Source organism: Triturus cristatus, chromosome 7, assembly GCF_964204655.1.
Source record: "Triturus cristatus chromosome 7, aTriCri1.1, whole genome shotgun sequence".
Lineage (NCBI taxonomy): Eukaryota > Metazoa > Chordata > Amphibia > Caudata > Salamandridae > Triturus > Triturus cristatus.
In genome coordinates this window covers 674,606,368-674,617,146 of record NC_140590.1, presented here as the reverse complement: position 1 = coordinate 674,617,146, position 10,779 = coordinate 674,606,368, and the positions used below count along the sequence as shown (strand labels likewise).

General features: G+C 44.7%; 1 protein-coding gene across 6 annotated transcripts in view; it reads right to left on the bottom strand.

Moving 5' to 3' along the window:
* Positions 1–30: 30 nt before the first annotated feature.
* The window catches only part of LOC146810326 (inward rectifier potassium channel 16-like), a 415,418-nt gene continuing 404,669 nt past the window's right edge, over positions 31–10,779 (bottom strand). For all 6 annotated transcript variants that reach the window (XM_085617321.1, XM_085617322.1, XM_085617320.1 and 3 more), the window contains one exon: positions 31–1,389. In XM_085617321.1, the coding sequence (XP_085473447.1) occupies positions 80–1,309 (1,230 nt within the window). In that variant the 5' untranslated portion in view covers positions 1,310–1,389 and the 3' untranslated portion in view covers positions 31–79. The remainder of the gene's footprint in view (positions 1,390–10,779) is intronic.

Below are 10,779 nucleotides of genomic sequence, written 5' to 3'. Positions count from 1 at the left end.
GTGAAGGTTAATAACAAATAAGGCGGCACATTAAACGTTTGTGTTGTTTAATAAAAAATGTGAGCCTCGGATCTTCTGACTAGGTCTGTGAGCTCAATGTGATAGGACTCAAGCTAGTAAGTCCTTCATCAGAGGATAATTCTCTGGTACTTTGCTTGCTGTGAAGCACTTGTGCTTTCGACAGTGTTACATTTCCTGCCCTTCTAGGTGCATCTGCAGGTTCATTCGCTGATTGAGTAGCAGCTTGTTCTCTCCTTTGAGATGGGCGATTGTCAGCTCGACTGTACTCTTGTTCATTAAAGTCAAGTTGCTTGGCACTGCAAAAAGGAGCATAGTATTCGGTCATCTCTTCAAACTGGGTTCCATCCACTTTGTAGTATTTTTTCTTCACCTGCAAGATTTCATTGAATCTAAAACCCCAATAAATTTCTCGGGGTAAGTAGGATGTTCTGGACTGGTGTGAAGTTCCAGTTGAGTCTCCAGTGTAGACAAAAGTGACCAAAACCTCAAAGCAGCCTGTAGCCAGAGCTTTTCTGTCCATGCTATATAATGGACTGTCACGGTCTATTTTATGCACAACGGTCACTGGTGCCACTAGAATGACCTTATCATTGACTAGCTTAAGGTCCTTGTACTCCATTGCTATTCTCTTCGTATGATCTTCCTTGTACTGGAGAAGTTGGGCTCTCACAGTTCCTTCCACTACATGGTGTGATCGAAAATCCCCAATGCGCCACATGAGACAAAGCTTACCATCCCTGATGCTTACAATAGCATAGTAACTGAAGCGTATTGTTTGTGCTCTCTTCCGGGCAGTAGCCATTTTAGCCATTGCCGCCCCAATGATAAAAGTATCGATGATGCAACTTAAAACAGATTGGAGAGTCACTAAGATGATTGCAGCCGAACACTCTTCTGTCACACAGCGGTTACCATAGCCAATGGTGGTTTGTGTTTCAAGAGAGAATAAAAATGCTCCACTGAATGTACGGACATTGTCTACACAAGGTACATTGTCCTCCCTGTTTAAGTCACCATGCTGCAGAGCAATGATCCAGAAAATGAAACCGAAGATCAACCAGGACAGAATGTATGATAAAGAGAAAATGACAAGCATGTGGCGCCATTTTATGTCCACCAGGGTAGTGAAAATGTCAGCCACATAACTCTCCCATTCTCCAAAGATATGCTTGAAGTACACATTGCAGCTCCCATCCTTTTGAAGGAATCGCTTCTGAAATGTTCGTCTGGATACTGTGCTTTCATAATCGGTACTATAACCATAGGTACTAATGCTTCTGTTCATCATGATACCGCCCACTCTGGAGCGTGGCAAGAAGGCTCTGCGTCAGCGAATATTAGGATGAGTCTTGCTGCCTTAAAAAAAACCTAAAGACAAAAAATGTTAAAGAGTTTTTAATCGTTTGATATTGATACATTATTAGAGTGTTTAAATTGTAATGAACACATGTGCAGGAAAGTCAGTTTTCAAAATTGAGGACACTGAAATAAGAAGGGAACATGAGATAGTACAATGATTATGCAAATGGGCATAATAAGCTGATCTATTGTTTGTCAAGTAGTTTTCCAGATTATAAACAATCACCTCGAGATGAAAACAGCTCAAAGCATGCATACATCTATTCAGAGTGTTTGCTTTTGAAGAACAGGGTCATTCTATTCAGTGTCCAGCTGAGAAGGTTCAGAGAAGAAATAGGCTAGAAACCTCACTTTCCTCAGTGTAAGGGGCAAATTTGTGTTGGGTATCAGAATGGATTCTCAGACGGTATCTATAGCAACTTAAGCTCATTCATCAGTGGTCACTTGAGATATTTCTCACTGTTAATGACCAGGAAAGTGATTACATGAATACCTTTCAGTGAATGTATGACTTATGCAATATCAAACTGAAAATAGCCATTGTGATTTGGGAGACATAATCTGCGGTAGAATTCCTTGGAATCTATAAATGAAGATAAAATATGCATCGATAACTTAAAGCCCTTTTATGAACAATGGGGTAATTTACAGGTGGATGGAAGCGTTAGGCCCATGATGGAAAAGTGTTAGGCCCATTATGGAAAAGCCTCAGATTACTCTGCCATCAGAAACCTGTGAACAGTGAGCAATAGGTCTACTAGATCACTGAGGTGGTGATCCCACCGTTTTAGGGCAGGCCACCTCACAGATTGCCCTGGTAGGGAAATCAAGCAATGGCCACACAGAGATAGAACATTCTGTGTTTGAAGGTCATTGTTATTTTGTGTTTCAGAAAAGTCTGATAAATGAAACACAGAATTTAAAAAAACATGCAGTCTGAGTCGGTATTGAGCTGTTACAAAATGTATCTACATCAGCATCTTATGCCTTTTTGTCATAGAAAAATGCCTAAGAGTAAAAGCCGATTTCTAATTGTGGTCTTGGCCACCGAAAGTTTCACCAGGGTCTAAATGACTCCTCCCAAAGTATTGATAATTATATAATGACCTGCAAAATACATTTTCTCTTGCAGCTTAATAGTAAATGTTATCGTTGCCAACCTTAGTAGTAATTGTTACTATTGCCAAACTCAAAACAATTTCCCCAACTAATTTTCTTGTCATTCTTATCTTCAACCATGCGACTCCAACACATTTCTCCAGTAGGTGCTCAACTAGTAGTGATTGTTCTTCGATAGTCCAAAAGAGAATGAGATAATCACATGCGATATATAGTGATTTGCATCATACGTCCTGTTTCAGGTGGATCTTTAACATCAATCACATTTTCCATGACTAAATACAATTTCATTTCTGAAATAATGAACGCTATTCCTTTTCTATCACCTTTTGTCCTTACTTTGTACAACCTGATAAAGCTGTTACACACTTTTGACCTCATGAATCATCTGCATATTGCTAACCACTCACTCTTCTTGTTGTCCCTCTTTGTAGACCTGGAAAATAAATGTGAGTATGACTTACTATTCATTTACTGATTATATGGACAATGTTGTTATCCAGACATTTTCCTCCACTGTCTATGGGTGACTCATTTCATCTTCAAGTAATGTCACAGTCGCATCTTTTTCATGATCCTCAAGGGGACCTATCCACACTGGGATTGTCCGGAGGCCCTTCCCGTGATCCCCTGGCTATTGTAAGACCTAGGCATAATCTAACTTCAACACGATCCGACCGCTGCTTTTACTGTCAAACCTCAGACTATGACGGGACCCTCATATGATATCCCCTTACTGAACAATTCCATCAGTCTCCTGTGATACACTTACACCGTGGCCATTATAGGGCGGCCCATTCTGGCCCAGCACCTTCCACAAGCCTTCAACACTCTTTGACGAGCTGCAACCCTCTTTAGTCAAGATACACAACATGTCTAAATGCCCCTCTTTGCCTCCTATCTTCCTCACTAGTTCAGCATGAAACCTGTCATAGAGCCACTGGCATTAGCAGCCTGCAAGAGTCTTCAGTCTTAAATGAACAGCAGGGTAGATCTGAAACCCTTTTTTAAAAAGTGCACCTCCACTGGATGCCTGCTCCTTCACCACCAAGAACGTTCTTTTCTTACATTTCCTGTCACAAGCAACCACAATCCCAGGCAGTTTTTCCTTCACAAGCTCCCATCTAGTCCTTCTCTTATCTCTATCCCGCAATCTAAATCAAACTTCAACACAGTGTACAATCGCAGTAATTTTGGAGAATTGAAAGGTAACTTGAACTGATGCCAATTATGTACAGTGCTTCGGAAAATTCATGTTAAATTAGTGTTGGTGTTACTGGATATGTTGGCCGCTTTTGACACAGTTAGCCACGCGGTATTGATCGCGAGGCTGGAGAGGCTGGGGGTGAGGGGCTGTGTCCTGAAGTGGCTGCAATTCTATCTGTCAAATAGACAACAGGTGGTAACCATGGCGCCATTTGCCTCCCCGAGGTCTCCGGTCTGCTATGGAGTGCCTCAGGGCTCGGCAATCAGTCCGATCCTCTTTAATGTCTATCTATGCCCTCTGATCCCTATTATAAAATCTTACGGGATCGACCTGGTCAATTACGCCGATGACACTCAACTGCTTCTCTCCCTAGAAGGAAAGCATGTGGTGCCTATGAACATCTTCCAGGAGTGCATGGGCCAGGTCTCGGATTGGCTGAAGGCTAACTCCTTGCAGTTCAATGGGGGGAAGACAGAGCTGCTGTATTATTCCGCAGCAAGAAGGTCTAAACCCCTATTATGCAAATTTAGGCTTAGGTTGGAGGATGATCCTATAGTGGCAACAAACACGGTTCGCAACCTGGGTGTTATGGTGGATGAGGACCTTCAGATGCAATCTCAGGCCAATAAAACAATCAGCACATGTTTTGTTTTGTTAAGAGCCCTTCGGTAAATTCTCCCTCGTCTACCCAGTGAGGATAGACCCCTAGTGGTTAGAAGTATGATCTTGAGCAGACTGGACTATTGCAACTCCCTGTATTTGGGCGCCCCTCAATACATCCTCTAGGGGCTGCAAAGAGTCCAGTCCATGGCGGCCAAACTGGCTCTTGATAGACAGCGTGGCTCTTCTGCTACTCTGGCCCTCAGGGACCTTCACTGGCTGCCCATCAGAGACAGAATCAGCTTTAAGTTTCTATGCATGGTATATAGGGCATTACATAATACAGGCCCTGCGAGAGAGATTCTCCTGGTACGAGCCCAAAAGACTTCTTCGATCTACTAGTCAAAGCCTGGTTTCTATTGCTAGAGTTAAGATGGTCAGGATGGGAGGCAGGGCCTTTTGTACAGCAGCAGCATGTCTCTGGAACGAGTTACCCCAAAACATCAGACAAGCCGATTCCCTGATGGGCTTCAGGAAGAACCTTAAGACCTGGCTATTTGCCAGGAATAGGAAGTAAGTCTCCTGATTAAGAGCTCAGCCGGTTCTCGCTGTCCTAATTTCATCATGGTCTTTAAGCTCCAGGATACCCATCGGGTGACAGCTGTGCTATACAAGAATTCCATACAATACAATACAATACAATACAATACAATTAGAATAAATAATCTTAGATTTACATCTTTTAATCTGCAAATTAAGACTTTGTGCAAAGAGCCTGATGTTAGGATATCCTATCCTTGGAATGTTCTCTACTCCTCCTTGGGAATTAGGCTGTAGCTTGGATTTCTCAAATGGGACAACCTTCAAAGATCTGCTTCAGTAAAGTGCTGAACAAAATTCTGAATAAATTCCCTGAAATAGACAAAATGGTGTAATGATCACTGAAGATAAGAATTCCCCTTCGTCTCTTCCTCCTTAGACAATTGCACTGCTCCAAGCAACTTATCTCAAGGCAACAGTAGTTCCTTCATATGGTTTCATGGGCTTTGAATGTACAATTTCTAAACTTTGCCCTTTGGACTAGTAACTAATGATGAACACTGAAACTAGGATCCCATTACAAGGTGCATTACATAACTGTTCTCTAAGTTGCTCCATTCCTCACATTCTCCACATAATCTCCTGTATGCTGATCTCAGCTATCTCCCCCGCTCACATTCTGTTGTTCCTGTTTGTGCGCAGTACATTTTTGTCATAAATGACATATAAGTATATAAAGTGGTGGAATGGAGAAATTTCCATAATTTTGCCTAAAAAGCATAATGCAAAGGTCCTGAAATTCCAACCTCCTTCTGACATCCAAACACACTCATTCATCAAAGGTACAACAGGGCACACATACCTCTGCATGTCATCATCGAGCACAATTTTCATATCCTAAAGTCCAGATTCACATGCCTAGAACCATGCATTGATGGTGCTCTAGCACTCCTTAGATTTTGGGGGCAAAAATATTGTAGCTGTTTGCAGAGCATTGCATGCGACTGGGCTTCCATATAGACTTTTTCCGTGAACTATGGCCACATGCATCCTCCCGCGATAGAGCAAAGAACAGAGTTCTGGGTCAGCAGATGAATGACCAACTAGCTACTAGGGGTATGCAAACTTTACGTACATATGGTTTGCTTAATTATTCAAAATATCAGAAAAATCATGTGAAATTCAAATCTGGCATGTTAGTGCTATATTTGATCATGAAATGCGTTCTTACATTCATCTTGGATGAGAGTACCCATTTTGTGCTAAAAAAGAGCACAAAGCACGAAAGTAATGTGAACAAAAATCAATTGTGTTCTGTACGTTCACATTGATCACATGCTACCAAATTATGATATATACACAAACAGACTTGAAATTATGCAATGCGGTGTAATAGCAAATGTTGGACTTGGCCCTCTCTTTAGGGTCACCCCAAAATGCTTTGTCTTCAACCAGTCTGCTTTCTGAGTTTCGTTTTTGTTGGCTTTAGGACGCTGTGCACTTTACCACTGCTAACCAGTGCTACAGTGCTTGGGCTCACTCCTTAAAACATGGCAAAACTGGCCCATACCTGACTGGCACATTTAATTTCCTTATAAATTGTTAGTAGAATGCTAAAGCCCGTACCCAGGGTCTGTGAATTAAATGTTACTAGTGGCCTGCAGCATTTATTACCCCAACCTCCTAAGTAGCCCTTCAAACCATATCTCAGGCTTGCCATTGCAGCCTGTGTGCAGTTTTAACCTGCCAATTTGATCTTGCTAAATAACCCCTTTGCCACGTCTAAAACTCCCTTTTTAATACATATATCACTCTAAGGTAGGCCCTAAATAGCCCATAGGGGCAGTGCATTTAAAAAGTTGGACATGTGCTTTTAAGTTTTACATGTCCTGGTAGTGAAAAACTCCTGAATTCTTGTTCACTACTGTAAGGCCTACTTCTCCCATAGTATAACATTGGGTTCCCTTATTACATTTAATTGGGAAACACGTTGAAATGTCATGTTTGCTCTCTAATGAACTGTAATTTAAAATCCTCTTCAATGGTAAAGTCTGATTTGAATTCTTTAAATGACACTTTTATAAAATAGATTTATCTTGTCCTAACCATTTGGTGAATGCAACCTGTGTCCTGGGTCACATGAATATGACTAGAGTGGAAGTTGGCCTTTGTGTATTCCTCCCAGAAAGTGAGGACTGTTACTAGAGTAGCTGTTGGCCTTTGTGCATTCATCCCAGTGAGACAAAGAGGGACTAGATGTTGGCAGGACGGGTCATCCTGTCAGGATGTGTGGACTGAGCTGTTCCCTACCCTACTTATATTTCAGCTGTGCTGCCTGCGTACACACACAAAACTTCACTCTCGCCTTTTGTCGAGCCAGACCCCTTGGAGTCTGGGCAGGGAGGAAGGGATTTCCAGAACTATCTGCGGGAGGAAAACTCCAGACGTTTCCACCATTTCAAAGTTGGCATCAGGTATGAAAACAGGCCCTGAGACTCACTCTTAGGTTCACTTCTGGACCTGTGGAGAATACTCAGAAGGCCTGTCCTGCACTTCAGAGGACTGCCCTGATTCTTGAGGCTTGCTTTGTACTTCAGTGATCTGCCCTGCTACTGGAGGACTGCCTTGCTGCTTGAACTCAGGACTACCAATGTGACTCCAGGGGCTACTTGGCTGGCCTCCTTCATGACATGGTCAGTGACATCACTGATGACATCACTGATGACAACTCAAACGACATCACTGATGACATCTCAAATGACATCACTGATGATATCACTGATGACATCATCCAGTGACTTAGTAGTTTTAAAAAGTTTATGTATGTTAATATATATATACCAAGGTGTATTGGTGAATCAATGGGTGTATGAGTGCCTGTTTGGATGATTTAATGGGTGAGTTACTGACTGTATAAGTGAGTGATTAGGTGGGTGAGTGGATGTATGGGTGAGTGACTGATTGTGTAAATACCTGTAGTAGTCTGTCAGTTGGTGTCTGAGTGGCATTACAAGTACGTGAGTGGGTACATGAGTTTCTGTATGGGTCAGTGATTGGTTGTCTGAGTACCTAAATGGATGTCTGATTTTCTGTGTGGGTGGAGAGGGGGTGTGTGACTGCCTGTATGGATGGGTGAGTGGGTGAGCCAGTGGCTGTATGGGTTAGTGAGTGCATGTGTGAGAGGCTGTTTGGGTGAGTGGGTGTGTGTATAGCTGTGTCGGTGAATGAGTGTATGTGTCCGTGGTACATGGGTGAGTTAATGATTACGTGAAAGGCAGTATAGGTGATGCAGTATGTGAGTGAATGTATGGGTGAGCGAGTGAATGTGTCAGTGACTGTATAGGTAGTAAGTACTTGTTAGTATCTGTATGAGTGAGTGAGTGTATGTGTATCTGTGTGGATGAGTTAGTGGCTGTGTGATTGACTGTGTGGGTGAGTGAGTATGTGTGTGAGGAGCTCTATGGGTGACTGACTCAGTGAGTGAGTGGCTGTACAGGTGTATTAGTGGATATGTCAATGGCTGTATAAGTGAGTGAGTGGGTGTATGAGTGGCTGTATGGGCGAGCGAGTGAATATGAGTGCTGATGTATGAATCAGTGAGTGGCTGTGTAAGTACTGGTATGGGTTTGTGAATGGGTTTATGGTAGTGTGGAAGTTGAAGTGGATGTTTGAAAGGGTATATGGAGGTCCCAGGACATTGCAGGTCCTAACCCTGGAGGTGGCAATCCCCAGGGCCATCTAGGGCTCCAGGAGGGGAGTTGAGTTCCCCCCTCATTTGTTTGCATTTGCCCTGGGGAGCTGGCGGTCCCTGGGGACCCTGTGCAGGCCCCCCACATTATTTTAACAAGAAGCCCTGGGGGAGGAGCCCCTGGGGCTGCAGTGGGGTCCATGTGGCCCCCGCACTTACTAGCATTAAAGACCCAGGGATGTGGCAGCCCCCGGGGCATTGGGGGGTATGCGTGCCCCTCACACTTATTTTTCATCAAAGCCCCGGGGAGATGTGGGTCTCGGGGGAGACCGTAAAGGCAGCTTAGCAAATTTCAGTAGGGTTTCAGAAGGCTATTGGGCTCCCAGGTATCTGTCTTTATTCAACTTAAATATCTCTGAAACTACTGAATGGATTACACCAAATCACACAAAAAGCACGCTTTCTGGACCAACATGTACTAAAAATGAAAACTCCCATAGACATCACATGGGGAAACACGTTTTGGAAGCCCGCCTCTGCTCCCGGCCCCTGTTTGACGGATCACCCTGAAACTTTCAACACAGTAGCTGAACCACAAAGGGGAAGTTTTGTGAATAATTTGTGAAAATTCATCAAGCGTTGCTAAAGTTATTGGCAAAACAAAAAACACTTTTCCTATGGAAACTTTGGTACTTATTATAACTACCTACTGGTGACCACCAGTACGTTTTATATATATAACATTACCTCAGAACTAGGTCCTTAAGAATATATAATCACAGTAAAATGATTTTAGCAACGATTAACTGGTGTCTAAATAACAACCTTTTCCTCTTTGGTAATGAAGTTTTCCAACAATTGAGGGGGAGGCCATGGGTGCTTGCTACTCCCCCAGCTACACATGCTTGCATGTGGGCTGGTTGGAGGAGTGGGTACTCATAGTGGACCATCATGCAGACTGGGAAGCACATGTGGTGAGCTGGGTGCACTATATAGATGATGTTTTTAGGTCTCGCCTGGCTATCGCGTAAGCGATCGCGCAGCGAAACTTCTGTAGGGGCTTCAGAAAATGCTCCCAAAGGCTTCCCAGGCGGATCGGGTGACGGTTACTCGCACAACCACGCGCATTCCATTTGCCACCAGCTAATTCCTGCGTGTGCGCTGCCTCACGCATTCAGAGAGATTTAGTAAGGGGCAAAGGACCTTAGGAATGCGGTTTATGGCCAGTGCATGTGAGGCATTCAAGCGCGAAGCTGGCATCTGGCATCGGACTTGAAAGCAGCAGACTGCTTTCGCCAGAGCACGCTCGGCCTTACTTCCTGCATCCCCATTTGCAACAATTAACTTTCGTTATAACTCACACCCCATATGCTCGTTCCCTCCCACCCTTCCTTTGATGTCCGCTTTTCTTGTTGTTTACAAACCACGCCACACACTGCTGCACGCCGCACACTGCTGCAAGTCGCACACTACCACACACCACACACTGCTGCGCACACTGCTGCATTACACACTGCTGCACGCCGCACACTGCTGCACGCCTCACACTGCTACATGAAACACTGCTGCATGCCTCACACTGCTGCATGCCTCACACTGCTGCATGCCACACACTGCTGCACACCACACACTGCTGCACGCCGCACACTGCTGCATGCCACACACTGCTGCACACCACACACTGCTGCATGCCGCTGCACGCCACACACTGCTGCACGCCACACGCTGCTGCATGCCACACACTGCTGCACGCCACACACTGCTGCACGCAGCACACTGCTGCATGCTGCACACTGCTGCACGCCGCGCACTGCTGCACGCCGCACACTGCTGCATGCCACACACTGCTACATGAAACACTGCTGCACACCACACACTGCTGCACACCACACACTGCTGCACGCCACACACTGCTGCACGCCGCACAATGCTACAAGAAACACTGCTGCATGCCACACACTGCTGCACGCCACACACTGCTGCATGCCGCACACTGCTGCACTCCATACACTGCTGGATTACTCACTGCTGCATGCTGCATGACACTGCTGCACACAGCACACTTCTGCACGCAGCACACTGCTGCATGCCGCACACTGCTGCACACCGATGCATGCCACACAGTGCTGCATGCCTCACACTGCTACACGAAACAATGCTGCACGCCACACACTAGTGCATGCCACACACTACTGCATGCCGCACACTGCTGCACGCTGCTGCACACTGCACACTGCTGCATGAC